General features: G+C 37.6%; 1 protein-coding gene across 2 annotated transcripts in view; it reads right to left on the reverse strand.

The window, feature by feature from the left end:
* Nucleotides 1-19,902, reverse strand: part of NBAS (NBAS subunit of NRZ tethering complex) — a 372,519-nt gene that overhangs the window by 320,941 nt on the left and 31,676 nt on the right. For both annotated transcript variants that reach the window (XM_064363868.1, XM_064363867.1), the window contains one exon: nucleotides 3,481-3,619. In XM_064363868.1, the coding sequence (XP_064219938.1) occupies nucleotides 3,481-3,619 (139 nt within the window). The remainder of the gene's footprint in view (nucleotides 1-3,480; nucleotides 3,620-19,902) is intronic.

Genomic DNA, 19,902 nt, shown 5'->3' on the forward strand with positions numbered 1-19,902 from the left:
GGTCAATGCACATACTGAATTTTGCACAGTGTGTTTTACAACCCAGCTGCCTTGTGAGAGACTACAATCTATGTGTCAGCAGCATTTTTCATTCAATACCTACGCTAAGACAACAGCAACCTTAAACAAACAATAAGAGGTTCAATAAGAACAATATATGCCACCTGACAAAAGGAACTAATCCTATAACCTCAAATTACTTTTAGGTGAGGGAAGGCTATGCAGAATGATTGTAAGTTTAGCTGCAAGACACAGCCACTAACATAATTAAAACACACTTGCAGCATTTCAAGAAGTTAATCATATAGCAGAGCATTCAATTTGCAATTCAATACTCTTTCCCACTTATTTTGTCAGTGCACAGGCAATTTTCTTTAAAAAGACTTCAATACTGAAGCCTCAGGCCAGAAGGACCATAAATAGCAGAGAAGATTCCAATGCTTTGGCAAGGTGCAAAGGGAAAACACAAGAAAATTCAAAGAAGCTAAGGTGAAAAAAGGTTCCCTGGTATGTAACTTCCCATTCGCTTGCCCACTCGGTCACAAATAAACATTTGATTACACCACACCAAAAGGGACTTTCACTGCTTACCTACATTACCTCTCCTCATACCCTCCAAACGCATCAACTTTTCTTTTTTCCCTCAACACTATTTTGACAAATTTCACAGCTACAGAAAAGTTGAAATGATTGTACAATGAAACATGAGTGTATCTATCATCTGGGTAGACCAGTTATTAACATTTTGCCACATCTGCTTTATCTCTATGTATGCGCAGGTATACGTATCTAGACACACATACTTTTTTTCACTGAATCAATAGAAAATAAGCTGCAGACTTGGCTGGGCATGGTGGCTCACACCTGTAATCCTAGTACTTTGGGAGGCCAAGGAGGGTGGATCACCTGAGATCAGGAGTTCAAGACCAGCCTGGCCAACATGACAAAAACCTGTCTCGAATAAAACACAAAAATTAGCTGGGCATGATAGTGGGTGCCTGTAACCCCAGCTCCCTGGGAGGCTGAGACGGGAGAATCGCTTGAACCTGGGAGACAGTGGCTTCGGTGAGCCATGATCGCACACTGTACTCCAGCCTCAGCAGCTGAGCAAGACTCTGTCTCAAAAAAAAAAAAAAGAAGTTGAAGACATCATGCTTACTTTAGACAGAGATGAGAGAGAAACTTCTTCAAACTCTTTCTAAGATCTGCCCTGAAACATCTTGCATATAAAACTACAAGCTGAGAGAGAAACTTCTTCAAATTCTTTCTAAGATCTGCCCTGAAACATCTTGCATATAAAACTACAAGCTGGATATGACCTAAATCAGAGAGATAAACATAGCTAAATTCCTACAGATATGAACTAACGTGTCCAATATGTATGAGTAACTTCTACTTCATTCTACTTTTTATAGATTTTGGGATAATCATCATAGCACATATTAGATAGTGCCACTGATATGTACATAGGGTGGGGGTGCAGAGCATAAACTAGAAGACCTGACTCATACTATGCCTGTATTTTCAGTTATTATGCTCTACTGTGCCTTAGGCTCCTTATTTGTGAACTGTGGACAATAATACTCCAACTGTTCTCCTTACTAGGTCCTGCAGAGAGAATAAAGGGATGGCAGACTAGGTAGATGGATAATAAATGGAAGGAAAGGCACAGGCACAGCACTGCATCAGCTGCTCTATACCTACAAACTGGCTTAAGATCTGGTGCCATATAAACAAGTAAGTTGACTTCATTTAAAGAAAGAGAAACTACTACTTTGTTGGGTTAAATCACAATCACATACTGCAGTATATATTAAATGCTAAAAATAAAATTCACAGAGATTACTATAATTGCAAAAGATTTCTTTTCCAAAGTACTTTTTCATTAGTTTATTTTTGACCCTAAAATCTTTTAACAGTTTGTTTTAGAAGATAGTTTGAAATGAATATATTTTAAGGCAAATTCATTATCAAAATGAACAACATAACATGTTTGATTATGTTGTGTTTCACTTTAATTTCTAGATTTCTTCCCTCGCTTCCCTCATCTGAGTGCCCACTAGGCAACATGGTAAGACCAAGGTGCATAATTTTGACCAAGTGCTCACTTTCTTTCTTTTTTTTTTTTTGGACGAAGTCTTGCTCTGTTGCCCAGGCAGGCTGGAGTGCAGTGGTACAATCTTAGCTCACTGCAACCTCCACCTCCCGGGTTCAAGCAATTCCTCTGCCTCAGCGTCCTGAGTAGTTCGGATTACAGATGTGCATCACCACGCCTGGCTAATTTTTGTATTTTTTGTAAAGATGGGGTTTCACCATGTTGGTCAGGCTGGTCTCGAACTCCTGACCTTGGAATCTGCCCAACTCAGCCTCCCAAAGTGCTGGGATCACAGGTATGAGCCACCATATCCAGCCCAAGTGCTCACTTTCATACAGTTTACACAAATAACCAAGATATGCAAGATTATAGTGTGGTCAGGATGATAAACATAATTAGTATTTACCAATACCTAGTTTTTCAGACCTTTCTGGATACACAGAATACTATTTCCCAGCCCCCTTGAAGCTAGCAGGGGCCATAATACAATAAATGAGCTGTAAGTAGAACCAACATCACTTCTGGTCTAAGACAGTAAAAACTTGCACCTTTTATCCTTCTCTTCCCTTCCTGAGACCATAAATTGAGATAGCGGGACCTCCAAAGGTCACCACTCTCCACAGATCTTTTAATCATCACTTGAAACAAGTTTCCCAGGAGGGTCATGATCTCAAAAAGCAGACTTTGCCACAAAATAAGGAAAAACTCTGTATGTGATAAGCCACAGAAATTTTAGGACTTTACATTTGCTTATTTGATTGCTTGAATTATCGTAACAGAGCCTCAGCTATGCTGACTACTACAGCCTCAAGGACTGTGTGACACAAAACAGAAGCTCAATAAATAAGTATAGAACGAACTAATGGATAAACGGATGGACAGATGAATAGTCCATATAAATGTGGAACAATATGGAAGTTTGGACTCTTAAGTCTGCCATTTGCTAGCTGGATGACCAGGGCAACTTACTTAACTACACCTCACTTAACACCTCATCAACAGACTTGGGCCAGTAACAATATTTACCTCAAAGGGTTACTTAGAATTAAATGAGTTAAAGCATGTAAAAAGCACTCAGAATAGTTGTCGACATATTAAAAAGTGCTTAATACATGTTTACATCTAAACAAGCAAATATAAGGAATGGGATTGCTGTTAGGTTGTTTTTCTAATATCTGAAAATGTCACTACGAAAAGCATTCCAAGTTAAATACAATATGCCTCAACTTGTTATTTGAAAGAAAATTATACCAGCATTAATTCACTGTCCTCATTTAAGACACAATTATTTCTTCCTCTATACCTTACAAAGGATTTATTTGTCTAAGACAAATAGCATAGTGAAATGACATATAGCAAAGTGAAGGGCCATAACTAATACTTACTGCTGTAACCCTTTCTCCGCCATTAGTAACCTGCTTATAATAAGGTGATCCTGAAAGAACTCTCCAGGCAGAAAGGCCACAGCTAGAAGCTTTTGACACACCTACTTCAGCAGTTTCACATCCACCAACCAGTAAAAGTCTAAAAAAGAGAAAAATTTTTTAAAAATCGATAAATTACAAATATAAATAAGAGCAAAACAAAAAGAGCACAGTCACCTTGACGAAGAAAATGTATAAAGTACTACTATTAATATTTATTAAACCTAGAAGGTAAATATTTCAGAGGAAACAATCAAAAGAAAACCACTGTTTTTCAATTAGAATTTCACCATATTCAGAAGGCAGGCTTAAATATTCAGGTACCTGAAACCCAGGTGGAAACTTAGAAATGAAGAAAAAATGTAAGGCTGGCAACTGAATATCAAAGAAGCTGTCTGTATCAACACCAAAAAACTTTAATAAATAGATGTGTAGCCTCACCGAGACATATTATGTATTAATTATGGCAGTGTATCTGATGCAATGAGGGAACGATTACAGAATGCCAGAAAGAAATGACACCCGGGAGTGCCTGAATGGGAAAGGACCACAGAGCAATAATTAAACTAAAGACTGGTCAGTAGTTTAGCTGCATACTATGATTGGTTCGCTTTTCTGTTACACTCCATTCATAACCAAAGGCCAGTTACCAACAGGGCAAATGGCCTAACGTATACTAAATGTTAAAAGACATTACTGCATAACCACCAAATAAACAAAGCCAATTAATAATGGGACCCCAACAATCACAATTTTTTAAGTTATGTTCAGTACTTCTGACAGGGACCTGTGTAACAGACATGATAATCACCTGTCTAAAGAAAGAAAAAAGTCTGAAAGTCCTGTTTACCTCCTTCTTGGCCATACTCAAAGAAAAACCAAATCTTGAAAAATTTATGTTTCTACATAGAAATTGAAAGGTGAAAGAAAACACTTCATAAAGTTAGAGTTGGCATATCAGACTAACTCAGTTACCATTTATGTCAACTAAAGCTAACTGTAAATGTTATAAAATTATAAATATCAGTACCTCATACATAACACCATGAGCTTTCAATACTGACCCTTTAAGACCAGTGGAGGTATATGCCTAAGGGTAGTCAAAAAGCACAATATGATTGTAGAAAGCAACACCTGCCTTCTGTTAATTTTGTTCACCTTGTGTGGCAGGCAACACATTGGCTCCCAAAAGATGTACACGTCCGAATCCCTGCAGCCTGTAAGTATGTTCTATTACATGGATTGAAGGTTGTACATGGAATTAAGGTTGCTAAACAACTGACTTGAACGTAGGGAGACTATCCTGACTTATTCCAGTGGCCCCAAAGTAATCACAAGAATCCTTAAAGTTAGAGAAAGGCAGCAGAAGAGTCAATGTGAGAGTGATGTAATGTAACACTTTGGCTTTGAAGGTAGAAGAAGCCACAAGTCAAAAAATCTGAGCAGCTTCTAGAAGCTGGAAAGGGCAACAAAATAGATTCTCCCCATGCCTCCAGAAAGGAACACAGCCCTGATGACATGTTTGATTTTAGCCTAGTAAGACCCATTTTAGACTTCTGATCTCCAGAACTGCAGGCTAAGTTTGTGTTAGCTCACCAAGTTTGTGATTCATAGAAAATGAATATATACCTTGTTTCTTTCCCAGTCCCAAAACTCAGATAACCTGTCAGACTCTAATACCACCAAAAGCCCTCTTCTCATTTGACCACTTTCTAAAGTGTTTCCAAACTAAGCTAACAATAACAATTAAAGAACTCCTCTCTATCATACACTCGTAGATCTAAATTTTTCAAAACTGTACAAAATCTTGCAAGGTTTAAGCATGGAGCTTAGCCCAACTCAAAATCTCAAAAACCATAAAGTAATTTAAATGCACTTTCTTCACAGAAACGTAACTTGAGCCTTCATATAAAGCCTTTTCCCTACTGCCTTTATATGCGGCTCTAACAAATTTTCATCCCAGCAAATTGGAAGCAAAAAATTTTGATATGATGCCTTGAAGTAACACTGTTCCTACCCTAAGCAAATCCTTAGAGCTAACACGTAATTAATCCTGTTCACCAGGGCAAAAGAGATCATGGTCCAAAGTCAGGCTAGTAGTATGTGTATTACTTGCCCAGAGCATTCATTCTCCTCAAATGATTCTATCATAGTAAAATATTTTCCAAAAATAGGGGTATATCTAGTGCAGATAAAATCATATTATCTCTCAGAATCTAACTCTTAATTTGTAGAAAATATTGATGAAAAAAGAAAAATACTTTAAACAACACTACAAAGATGCAATCAACAAAAACTAGGCAGTGAGAAACTATAAAATAAATGGCCTGCTTTTTTCAGAACTCACATACACACACTCAAAGCAAAAGAGCAACAGATAGAAGGAAGAAATGGAGAAAACACAGGCTGGGTGTAGTGGCTCAGGTCTGTAATCCCAAAACTTTGGGAGGACAAGGTGGGAGGATTGTTTGTGGCCAACAGTTCAAGATCAGCCTGGACAACATAGTGTGATGTCATCTCTACAAAAGAATTAGCCAGGTGTAATGGTAGGTGCCTATAGTCTCAGCTGGTTGAAAGGCTGAGATGGAAGAATTGCTTGAGGCCAGGAGTTCAAGGTTGCAGTGAGCCACGATCATGCCACTGACCTCCAGCCTGGCTGACAGAGTGTTCAAGGTTACAGTGAGCCACGATCATGCCACTGACCTCCAGCCTGGTTGACAGAGTGAGTGAGACCCTATCTGAAAAAGAGGCGGGGAAAGGGGAAAACACAGTCTGGATATTTGAAGATATTGATGGATTATTATTAATTATTTTGGATGTGCTAATGGTATCATGTTTATGTTTTAGAGTTCTCATTTTATAGAAATACTCACTGAGATATTTACAGATGAAATAATATCCTGTCCAGGATTTACTTGGATATAATCCAGGGAAGAGTGTAGGGGAATGGCTTGGTATACAGGCAAAATGAGACTGGCTACGAACTGATTGCTGAAACTGAGTAACAGGCACTAAGGGTTAGTATACTATTCTACTTTTGTACATGTTTCAAATTTTCCATAAAGTTCTTTCTTAAAAAGTCCATTTGATAGGAAAAACTCGTCTAAATAAATAGAAACAAAAGGGGTAACTTGGAATATCCAAAGTTCAAAATTTAATCACAATGATTTTTTAATCTGAAAACATGTGACTCATAAAACATACCTATAATAACTAGTAACCTGTATTTGAAAATAACATCACTATTTGAGAATTCAATAAATTCCTAAAAGGCCATTATAAAGCAATTCCTTGATAACTGAAATAATCTCACTTTGATCAATGTCCAACATATATATTTATGTTAAAAACATATAGTAAACATATCGATATATTTATAATACATAATTTCTACTAACTAAATTTATGTTAATATATGTATGAAAATTTAAGTTGGCTGACTACTGAAGGAGTTACAGACCTAACTGATAATCCAGATTTTTTTATGTCCTGGGTATCGGAAGACACTTCCTCTCTATGAATTCTGGTAAATACCATAGCCTTGCATAGATTAAACTGGTTACAAAACATTAAGATCCACTGAGAACAAACGGGATTCAGTATTGGCACCCAATTTTTCCATTCATGCCAGCCTGAAGAATAAATGGGAAAGCAGCAGAATGAAGAAACTAATCATGTGCTATTCCAATCAGACAGTATGGCAGCTTTAGGACACTGATGCTCCAGCTCTAAGAATGCATATGTGTTCACACCTGCAAGTGGGCATGGGTGCTCATGTATGTTTAAAGGGGAAGAAATGGAGATGACTGAATCAATATCTTCACAAAACAGGCAACTGGCAGCTGCTGAGTGCAGGGCAGTGTGCAGGGCACTGAGTGTACAAAGATGAGCAAGGCATGCTCTCTGTATTTAAAAGTTCACTATAACAGAAAAAAAAAAGAAGGAAGAATACATGGGAGCATGGAATTAGTGGTGCAAAAAATGACAGAACAATCTGAAGATGATAAGCCAATCTAAATCTACTGAAGGAGTTTTCTTCAGTTATACATACCAAGGGGCCAGCCTGGGCAACATGTCTCTACAAAAAATACAAAAATTAGCTGGGCGTGGTGGCGCATGCCTGTAGTCCCAGCTACCTGGAAGGCAGAGGCTATAGTAAGCCAAGATCGAGGCACCACTTCAGCCTGAGTGATAGAGCAAGACTGTCTCAAAACAAACAAACTAAGTAAAACCCCAAGGGTTATCAACCCCAATTCAGGACTCCATTACTTTACTATTTAATAAGACTCACAGTGTTGACTAGAACTAATCTACAAGTGATTAAGAAAATAAAAATAGGCTGGGCACAGAGGCTCATTCGTGTAATCCCAGCACTTTGGGAGGCCGAGATGGGTGGATCACAAGGTCAAGATATCGAGACCATCCTGGCCAACATGGTGAAACCCTGTCTCTACTAAAAAATACAAAAATTAGCTGGGCATGGTGGCGCGTGCCTGTAATCCCAGCTACTCGAGAAGCTGAGGCAGGAGAATTGCTTGAACCCACGAGGCAGAGATTGCAGCGAGCCGAGATTGCGCCACCGCACTCCAGCCTGGTGCCTGGCGACAGAGCAAGACTCTGTCTCAAAAAAAAAAAAAAGAAAAGAAAAATAAAAGCAGGCTTATGGCGATGATTGGCCAAGTAAAAATAAACATTCTCCATCATGATCACAGTGTTCAGAATAGGCTTCCAGGGCAACACTGGCCAGAAGCAAGGAGAAATAAAGTTCCACTGGTAAAACCATGTAACTTTTTTAAAAAACCCAGTCAATGGGAAAGAGAAGAGTCTGAAACTCAGCACAATATAGTCAATAAATGTTTGCTCGGGGGCTGTGAATGTAAAGTCTATACTTCTCATCAGGAAGCACAGAGTAAAGAAGGTACAGAGAGACCCATCTTCTCACTGCCTGCTCTCACTCCATGTTTCAGCAGTAAGATGTAAGGAGATCAGGTGAGGGGAAGGGAAAGGTCACAGCAGTGGAGGTAGAGAAAGGTGAGGTCACACTGATTAAAACAGACAAGACAACGCTAAGTCATGAATTTGGTATTTTTAAAGAAACATAGGAAGAAAATTTCAGCTTGTAAGAGTTGTAAGAGATGAAAAGGGAGAGATACCATCTTCTTTGGTGAATACTTTAAACATGCCAATTCCTCTTAAATTAATTTACAAATTGAATACAATTTCACATATAATCCTGGAAGATTTTCATAGAACGGAGCAAACTGATTTAATGAAACCAGAAAAACACAGAATTCCCATGGGAGAATAAAGTTTTAAGAAAAGCCTGCTCAGTTTATGCTGATGAATCTTTCACTTATGAGCTGGGCTTTGTACATCTTGACATGTAAACATTTCCCTACCCTGCCATCATTACAACATTCTCATTTGAATTTGACCATATTAAAATTTACAACTTCCATCCATAAAATGAAGACTGGGCCTGTAATCCCAGCACTTTGGGAAGCCCAGGAGGGTGGATCACCTGAGCGCAAGAGTTCAAGACCACCCTGGAAAACACGGTGAAAGCCCATCTCTACTAAATACAAAAAAATCAACCAGGTGTTGTAGCATATGCCTGTAGTCCCAGCTACTTGGGAGTCTCAGGAACGACAATCGCTTGAGCCTGGGAGGCAGAGGTTGCAGTGAGCCGAGATCACGCCACTGCACCCCAGCTTGGGCTACAGAGTGAAACTCCATCTCAAAAAAAGAAGACTGGGAGAAGGCATTTATAACACATAAAACTAACATAGCAATATTAATAGGCAGAATTTATAAAGATCTCCCACAGTTAGTCCAAAAACAAAAAGGAGACAAAGAATAAGCAACAGCAAGTCGCAAAAAAAGAAATCTAAAAGTCAATAATGCAGATTAAAACAACAGAGATTTACACCAATCACCCTCTAGAATGTTTAAGGACCTAGTAACACTTACCAACCAACTACCCCACAAACTCTGCTCTAAGGAAACTATAGAGAAATTCTTGCACAGGTACATTCATCTCTTGGCAAAAAACATTTTGTTCAGGACTTGTTTTTTTTTTTTTTTAATTAACTTTTATTTTAGGTTCAAAGGTACATGTGCAGGGTTTTTATATAGGTAAATTGTGTCACGGGTGTCTTTATTTTTTCACCCAGGTAATAAGCACACTACTCGATAGGTAGTTTTTTGATCCTCACAGCACTATTTATAATGCTGAAAAGTTAGAAATACTTCAAATATTTAAAAGGGATGGACATATAAACACAACAAGTTTTTCAGGAAAACATACACAATGTGAAGGGAACAAATATATAAAAATATATTGGAAGGTCACATATCAAAATGGTGACAGCTGCCTCTTGAGAGGAGAAAGTGAGACAAAAGAATGGAAGTAGGGAATTTTGTATTATTGTGTCTGATATTTATGTATGTCTGTGTATGTAGACACACACACACACACACACATATCTTAGGTTAAAAAAAGACACGTTTAATATTTGTTAACTGCATGTAGTAGGTACATAGGTGTACAGATGTTCCTTGACTTATGATTGGGTAACCGATAAACCTATCATAAAGGGATAACACTGTAAGTGAAAAATGGGTGTTTTATACATGTGATGGGATGTCAAAACACACAACACAATATCCAAAAAATGCTAGCAGCACAGTACGTATTGTTTGCTTGCCTCATGATCTGATCACATTACCCTCGTGGTTGCATGGCAGACTGGGAGCTCCAGTTTGCTGCCATACCCAGCATCAAAAGAGTATCCCACACATACTGCTAACCCAGGAAAAGATCAAAATGCTGAGTACAGTTTCTACTGAATGTGTATTGCTTCTGCACCATCATAAAGTGGAAAAGTCTTAAGTTAAAAAAATCGCAAGTTGGGAACCATCTGTATATTACATCATTCTCTGTACCTCTCTTTCTCTCTCCCTTCTTTTAACTTAAAAAGAACAACATCAAGATATAACATCCCAAATTATGCACATCAACTTCTCTAGTTAATGAAGTCTAAGGGGAAAAAAAATAAATAAATTGACTATAACACTTTGTGTCAACCCACAAGTCTAGTGAAATACTGAAAAGGAAATTATCATATAATTTGCTTCTTGACATTTTGAGGTTGTGTATACATTAATGATTATGTCATAAGTATTCTGGGACTGGGACTTACTACTAAAATAATTATTAGATTTTTTTTAAATGTGGTCTATAAAAGCTAACACTGTAGCAAATAATTCATATCATTAATGTTATTTGCTTTTGCATTAAATTCCTCCACCTGGAATATTTACATGCAGTGGTAAACATTACATTCTTAAATATATAGAATATTTATTTGACTTTTAAGCACTCAATTTCAAAATAACATTTTGAAGCAAATATTTTCAAATTATCCTATGAAAATACAGTAAAACTAAATTTTTATAATACAAATTAAATTCTCTACACTAAAGCACATGACATGGAAATCAGCAAAACTTTACTTCCTCTTAACAAAAACAAAAGAGAGATAGAGAAAGAAAAAAAAATCATCTTTCCCAATAACCTTTGTATTAGTCAGTTTTCACACTGCTGATAAAAACATACCCGAGACTGGGCAATTTACAAAAGAAAGAGGTTTATTGGACTTATGGTTCCACGTGGCTGGGGAGGCCTCATCATCATGGCGGAACACAAGGAGGAGCAAGTCACATCTTACGTGGAATGGCAGCAGGCAAAGAGAGCTTGTGCAGAGAAACTCCCATTTTTTAAGAACCATCAGATCTCATGAGACTCATTCACCATCACGAGAATAGCATGGAAAAGACCCACCCCTATGATTTAATCATCTCCCCCCAGGTCCCTCCCACAATAGGTGGAAATTATCGGAGCTACAAGATGAGATTTGGGTGGGGACATACAGCCAAACCTTATCAGTCTTCAACCTCAAATTTTATGGAAAATAACAGGAAAATGATGGGTCTAGAATCAGGAGTATCAAGTTCAACTAACTTTTGCAAAAAAGAAACTATATAATCTTGAGACATTGCTTTCACTCCATTAACAGTTACTAAACTGTGTATAACCAATGAGGAATATGCTAAGCCACTGAAGAAACATCTAGTAAACTAATTTTAATTTTTTGGAAATCAATGTTTAGCATATCTTAAGTCTCACATTTCTCTAAAACCACATATGGTGTGCTGGTAGCGGGCCTGCATTCCATCTGTGCCTTCCTTTTCTCAAAGAGCCAGGGATATACATTCATATACAGGAGTAAATACGAGCGGAATCCACTACAAGTAAAATCACCAGTAAGCACTGACCACTACTGCACAAGACCTTGTCAGCAACCTTTCAGTTAGGTACAAAAGCCGCATAAAAGACACATTAACTGCACGAAGGAAGAGGTCAGAGAATGCTGCACGGGGTAGCACCAGCAAAAGTTTCATCCATTAAACAATTTCCCAGACAGATAAAGGGGTTAGGTAAAGAGCAATCTAAGCCAGGGGCATTCTAAGCCAACATGATGTACAAGAACACAGAGATGAGTTTGTAAATGGTGTGTTCACAGAACTATAAGAAATCAGTGCATGCTTCTAGCCTCTAAAGGACACGTGGGATAGACCAGGGCAGTTAGGTCCTTAACCATACAAATACTCTGTCTTGCTAATTTCCTGGGCAAGAAGTTAATCATGCTCTACCTTCTGTCACATAGCAGTTATTTAAATCATACCTCCATTACTACACTTGGAGCCATTTGGGTGCAGACACTGTGACTAATTCATCTTTGTATCCTTTAGAGCATTTACCACAGTTGTTTAAAAAGACACGTCTCTCTGGGCACTACGTGCCAAGAACTACAGTGGCACAAAGATAAATAAGACATAGTCCTTGTCCATGTCTTAACTTCCCTAGGCTTCAGTTCTCCTACCTGAGAAATGAAGAAGTTGAACCAAATGATGGATGAACTCTTTTCCAGCTCTAAAATTCTAAGAGTCTAAAACTCAAAGCAGGAACACAGGTATTGGATAACAAAAATAAACTGTGAATGATGGAGTAAAAAAAACCTAAGAAGGGGTGAATTAAAGGATCAGGATGAAAGGCAGAGGCCAGAGAAGAACAGGGGTGAAGTACCACAGATGTAGCCAGGGAAATATGAGAAAAGGAAAGTATGAACAGAGCGCAAGCCCCTAAGCAGCAGACTCTACGTGATACTGATGAACTGTGCAAGCTAGTTGGTACAGACATACAGTTAGATAAAAGGAGTTAAGTTCTAGCGTTCCATAGCATAGTAGGGTGACTACAGTTAACAGTAATTTATTGTATATTTCAAAATAGCTAGAAGAGAAGATTTGAAATGTTCCTAACACAAAGAAATGACAAATAATTGGGGTAATGGAGATCTTAAATACCCTGACTTGATCATTACACACTGTATGCATATATTTAAATACCATACATATGTACAATTATTATGTATCAATTTAAAAATTTTTAATTAACAAAAAAAGTTACACTAAAAATTGGCTCAAGAAGAAATATTAATGGCTTATTAAGGTTCTTTAACCTAATAAATGTTGGAAGAATCTGCCATCTAGTGGCTTAAAATTCCTTAAAACCAAAGAACCTGTCCAATGACCAGTGTGCTAAAGGCATACAACCAGTAATAAAGAAAAAGAAAGAAAGAGTATACTCCCCATGTCCCCAAATTTAAAAATGCCTTAAACTACACTTGACAAAGGGCGGGCTCCAAAAATGTCACCTATTACTTCACAGCTAGAAGACATAACTCTTGGGAAAACTGAAATGTTTCCAATATTAATTCATTGTAGTACATCCTAAACATTCTTTACTACAAAAATCCTGCTAGTTCAATATTTTAAATTCTGCTTATCCTTATTAAGGTATTTCTAAGAAGAAAACATATATAATCATGATACTTTACATCAGCAGTTCTCAGATATAGCACAAGAATCAGAATCACCTAAAAGGCTTGTGAAAATAGATTACTGGGCCACCACTCTGGAGCATCTGAATCAGGAAGTCTAGCATAGACTCCACTAATTTGCATTTCTTTTTTTTTTTTTTTTTTTAATTTTTGAGACTGGATCACATTCTGTCACCCAAGCTGGAGCAAAGTGGTGGCACAATCACAGTTCATTGCAGCGTACCTCCCAAATTCAAGTGATCTTCCCACCTTAGCCTCCCAAATAGTTAGGAATACAGGCATATGCGTACCTGGCTAACTTTTTTTTTTTAATCTTTTGTAGAGACAGGGATCTCCCTATGTTGCCCAGGCTGGTCTCAAACTCCTAGGCACAAGTGGCCTTCCTGCCTTGGCCTCCCAAAGTGCTGGGATTACAGGCATGAGCCACTGTATCCAGCCAAGAATTTGCATTTTTAACCATTTCCCCAGTTACTCTGATGCTGCTGGTCAGGAACCACATTTCTGAGAACCACCGCTTTATTTTACGTTTGAAATCTGTTATCTGATCTCTAGAAGATATACTTTACTAAAGGTCAAATTAGGAAGCATCAGACTATTTAGTCAACAGGTGCTTAAGAATAATCACAGAAAACTGATTACATTGAATGATTTATTATTAAAGACAAAACAAGGGAATTTCTCCTGGACTTCTAAGTTCATTAATGAAATCATTCTCTGGCAATTTGATAACTGGGCATCATATTTAAAACGGAGTGGCTATAAATTTTTTAAAATACAATTTAGAGTTTAGAATGAAGAAGTATGGAAAGGTCAGGCACAGTGACTTACATATGCAATGCCAGCACTTTGGGAGGCCCAGGCAGGAGGCTGACTTGAAGCCAGGAGTTAGAGACCGACCAGCTTGAACAACATGGCAAAACTCCATTGCTCCAAAAAATTAAAAAATTAGCTGGATGTTGTGACACATGCCAGTTACTCAGAAGGCTGAGGAGGGAAGATCGCTTGAACCCAGGAGGTAGAAGCTGTAGCAAGTCAAGACCATATACATCATTACACTCAAACATGAAGGACAGAGCAAGACCCTGTCTCGAAAAAAAGAACTATGGAAAAATCTACGAAGTTCAATACTCCTTACTTTGTACCACCCAAACAGAACTAGACCCACATGCAGACAGATTGTTGGATGACATAAAACAGGGGCCAGAAAACATTCTGTGTAAAAGGCCAAATTATAAATATTTTAGGCTCTGTGGGCCATATGGTCTCTCACAACTACTAATTTATGTCAGAGCATGAGAAAAAAAGAAACAATATGTAAAAAAAAAAAAATGTGTGGCTATGTTCCTATAAATCTTCATTTATGAACACTGAAATTTGAATTTCATATAATTTTCATATCATAAAATATTCTTTTTAGGTTTTTTTCAACAACTTAAAAAATATAAAATCTATGCTTAGAAACAGACCTCATTGGCCCACAGGCCAAAGTTGGTCAGAGAAAAGCTTACTGGGCATGGGAATCAAAGACATGAATTTACCACTGAACAGTCATGCCATCTTAGGAAAGTTTCTTAAATCTCTAGGAGCTTAGGTTTCTCTACATACACAGTAGCAGTTATGAAACCTTCTCATATTGTGATGAGTAGGATTCAGCATATATAAGTATCTGGTCTGCAGTAAAGGCTCTATAAAGTTAATTTCATCTATTATAATCTTAACTTCAATTGAAGTCAATTCAAAAAGTGTCTAAAACTTGCAAGGTGCTAAGCTAGTAGTGTAGAAAATACTGTATAATGAAATCAGGTAGTCTCTGCCCTCATGGAGTTTACACTCTTGTGGGTTAATGAGACTGTAATTTCACCAAAGAAAAGTTTGGAAAAAAAACTGTGTTAGGTCTTCCATTCATACAATTGTTCCACCAAGATCTTACATTTTAATTCTTCCAAAGTCAGGCTTTCATTTATTTACTGAGAAATATTTATTGAGCACCAATTATGTGTCAAGCCCTATTCTAAAAGCTGAAAACAGAGCTGTAAATAACACAGATGAAGTTTCTGCCTTCATGGAAATTACATTCCAGTGTATTAGTATTGCTTTCTCTCTTTATATGCTGTGATAAAGTCAAGCATATTTAACAATAACCAAAATCTACTGACAGGTACTCCATGCAAAGCACCTTGCCGCAGAGACTAATGATACAGTTCTAAGACAGAATGTCTGGCTTTAAAAACAATGGCATTTTGAGAAACACAGGAATTTACACATGCCTAGAGTTATCTAGAGGAGGGGCCAGCAAATTACAGCCCCTCAAATCAAATTCAGCCCACCACCAATTTTTGTAAATAAAGCTTTATTGGAACACAGCCACACTGTGAATTTTATATGTTGTCATGTCTGCTTTCACACTACAGAAGGTGAGTTAAGTAGTTGTAACAGACCACATGGCCTGCACAGTCTAAAATATTTACAATCTGCCCCTTTACAGGAAGTGTGCTGACCATTGGCACAGAGCAAAGAACATGAGAGGATGTAATAGAAAGCTAGACAGATTAAAGGCCAAACTATAAAGGGCCTTTAATACTAATCTAAGAAGTTATATCTCTATCCCAAAGGTTAAAAAAAAATTACAGAAAGACTTTTAAGTAGAGAAGTAAATGATCAGGCTTGTATTTTAAGACTTGTAATTCTTTCTGACAACAGAATTGAAAAGAAATTAGAGGAAGAGGAAGCAATTTGATAAGTAAATTGGGTCAGAAGTGATGAGGGTCTGTAGTATAAGGATGGTACTAGAAATGGAGAGGAGGGGGCAAATTTGAGGCATACTAAAGAAGAAGAATCAACAAGGCCTGGAGATCATAAGAATGAGTTGAGAGTTATCTGACATAAATCTCAAGTTTTGGTCTGCTGGAAATATTATACATCAAGATATAGAAATACATGAGAGGAAGCAGGTTTAAAGGGAGAAAACGATGAACACAGAATATAATGGGTATGAGGTACTTGTGAACTCTTCAAGAAAAGATGTTCAGGAATCAAGTGAATAAATAGCTTTGTGGTCCAGTAGTAACTTCTGAGATACTACAGGCTTAGAAGATATTACATATGCATTAAGTGGTTAAAAACCATTAGATTTGGATAAGGCTGCATATAAAAATATATAGAATAGGTAAGGGAAAAAAATATGGCCAAAAGATTCCATTAAAACACCATGAGAATTAACAACCAAGTTTAACGTAACAGCAATATACAGTTGACCCTTGAATAACACAGGGTTATGGGTGCCATCTCTGAAGCAGGCAAAATCCATGTATAACTTTTGACTGCCCCAAAATTTAACTACTAATAGCCTAAAGTTGGCCCAAGTCTTACTGATAACAAAAACAGTGCTAATAACACATATTTTATATGTATTACATACCATATTCTTACAGTAAAGTAAGCTAAAGAAATGAAAATGTTATTAAGAAAAATCATAAGATTAAATACATTTACAGTACTGTACTGTATTTATCAATACTGGGTGTTTACATAGTCTGTTTACAAGATGAATCATCCGTCTGAAATGGTGGGCACCACAGCTACAGATTTAACCTATGGTGCATATCGAGCAATTCAACTTTCTCTTGTCATGTCATGACTTTTCCCTGTTTCCCAGGAGCACTTCCAGCATCACTAGTGGCACTTCATATGGGTCCCACGGCATTGTTCAAGGTTTACAGTACTGCACTAAACAGGATGAAAAATGCACCAGAAACTCAAGAGATTACTTTTTACTCTGATACGCAATTTACTGGAGAGACTAAAGGCTCACTTGGAGATGATTAGTGTCATGCAACATTTTAAGTGGATACTTGCAAGACTTGAGCTCACTGCAATAGCAACAGGAGGTGGCTACAAAATTATTACTGTAGTACAGTATTACCACAGCTAATTTATGCAGTTATTATTTAATACTACATTTTTATGAGTGTTTACATTTCTTATGACTGTGAATGTCACCATACATGGTCTGTAAGTATAAGTTTTGATAAATGTTTTTATAATAGATTTGTGTATATTATATAATAAACAAAACAGAATTGTATCTGCATATATTTTATGCATTCATGACATAACTAACTTTTTCTTAATATTTTTGCTACTTCCAAGGTATGTAGTTCATCTGCAAGTTTCTTCAAATTGCTGCAAATCTTAAAAAAAAATTCTAGGCCGGGCGCGGTGGCTCAAGCCTGTAATCCCAGCACTTTGGGAGGCCGAGGCAGGTGGATCACGAGGTCAAGAGATGGAGACCATCCTGGTCAACATGGTGAAACCCCGTCTCTACTAATACAAAAAAAAATTAGCTGGGCATGGTGGCGCGTGCCTGTAATCCCAGCTACTCAGGAGGCTGAGGCAGGAGAATTGCCTGAACCCAGGAGGCGGAGGTTGCGGTGAGCCGAGATCGCGCCATTGCACTCCAGCCTGGGTAACAAGAGCGAAACTCCGTCTCAAAAAAAAAAAAAATTCTAATATATTTATTGAAAAAAAAGCTGTGTATAAGTGGGCCCATGCAATTGAACCCGTGTTGTTCAAGGATCAGCTAGCTGTACAGTCAGTCCTCCATTTCCATGGGTTCTGCATACGTGGATTTAACCAATCACAGGTGAAAAATATTCAGGAAAAATAATGGATGGTTGCATCTCTAAGGAACATGTATAGAGTTTTTTTCTTGTCATTTTCTCTAAACAATACAGTATGACAACTATTTATAGAGCATTTACATTGTATGAGGTATTATAAGTAATCTAGAAATGAGAAATACATGGGAGAATGTGCATGGATATATGCAAATACTATGCTATTTCATTCAGGGACTTGACCATTTGTGGATTTTGGTATCCACTAAAGGTCCTAGAATCAAGCCCCCATAGACACCAAGGAATGACTGTGCAAAAATAAATTGTATTTCTATGGGCCAGATGCGGTGGCTCACAACTGTAATCCCAGAAATTTGAGAGGCTGAGACAAGTGGATCACCTGAGGTCAGGAGTTCGAGACCACCCTGACCAACATGGCGAAACCCCATCTCTACTAAAAATACAAAAATTAGCCAAACGTGATAGTGGGCATCTGTAATTCCAACTACTTGTGAGGCTGAGGCAGAGAATCACTTAAACCCAGAAGATAGAGGTTGTAGTGAGCCAAGGTCATGCCACTGCACTCCAGTCCTGGGGACAGAGTGAGACTCTGTCTCCAATAAATAAATAAATAAATAATAGTACTTTCTACTAGCAGTGAACACTGATAAATGGTAACTAAGGTCAGAAATATATCTCAAAGTTCAGACACTAGTGTACCTCTTTCAAATCATTTTTTGGCATATGAAAGGTATCATTTACATCATCTTTGTATTTGTTCATTTATTTAAAGTTAGTACAGAAAAGCTAGATAACTGAGCTTTATCATAACCACTACTCTCTGTGACACCACAGATTTTTTTACACAAATTAAAAAGATTTGTGCATGTAGAACCTAAAACCACCCTGCTGCCATATTTGGGAGATACGTGGTAAATGGGAAAGAATAAAATAATACCTGAAATGGAGTGACTTCCTGGCTGCCAAGATGATGGTGGTGATTCCTACCTGTGATATGGGGTGCAAGGTGCCCCACACAGGTTTTGCAAAGGCAGATGTTTTGAGTAAATGTGATAATATAGAGTGTGTGTCTGCTCTTGTTACATGTCCCGGTCCAAACTTGGGTGGGGATGGAGGGAGAGTTGATAGCATCATATCTGTGGTTTTATAAAATATATGTATACAAATATTCTCTAGCTATGAATATAAATAAAGAACAAATACATGTGTCAATTAGAAGGTTCCTGGCAAATGGAATTTAAGTATAAAGTTTTACTAGCAAGGCTCTCCTTACTTACTGTAGACATGAAAAATCTAGGTACGTCAGCTAAATATCAATATTGTAACACTTCTTTTTCTGTCTGGGCTTACTAAACAAACTTCTGATTACAACTGGGATTCCCACATAGGGTCTGTCAAGACAAGTGTCCTGGTCTATGTTATAGTTTTCGAAATAAAATATTAAATTGGCTCATTGATGCTTTTTTCTTTACATCGATCTTTTGAGCTACGTTAGCCCCTAAGTGTGATATCCTCTCTGCAGGTTGACAAATTCAGTTTTCTGGGTCTTTGAAGTTTTCTGGACAAGAGTAACCTTGCTAAAGAAATGGTAAGTTATAGAAAACTGTTTCTCACTGAGCATCAAATCGTGATGGCATGAACTTGTGTTTTACTCGTGTTTGTCACCCCTACCCACAACAAGTGCCTTTGCAGTCTGACTGCCATATTGTAGGCTTCCAAGGAAGTCAGAATAAACACACACATGCATACACATGCTCACCCCAGGCAGAAAGACACCAGAAGAT

The sequence above is a fragment of the Aotus nancymaae genome, unplaced genomic scaffold, assembly GCF_030222135.1.
Source record: "Aotus nancymaae isolate 86718 unplaced genomic scaffold, 86718_ANA_hifiasm-v0.15.2.pri h1tg000057l, whole genome shotgun sequence".
Taxonomy (NCBI): Eukaryota; Metazoa; Chordata; class Mammalia; order Primates; family Aotidae; genus Aotus; species Aotus nancymaae.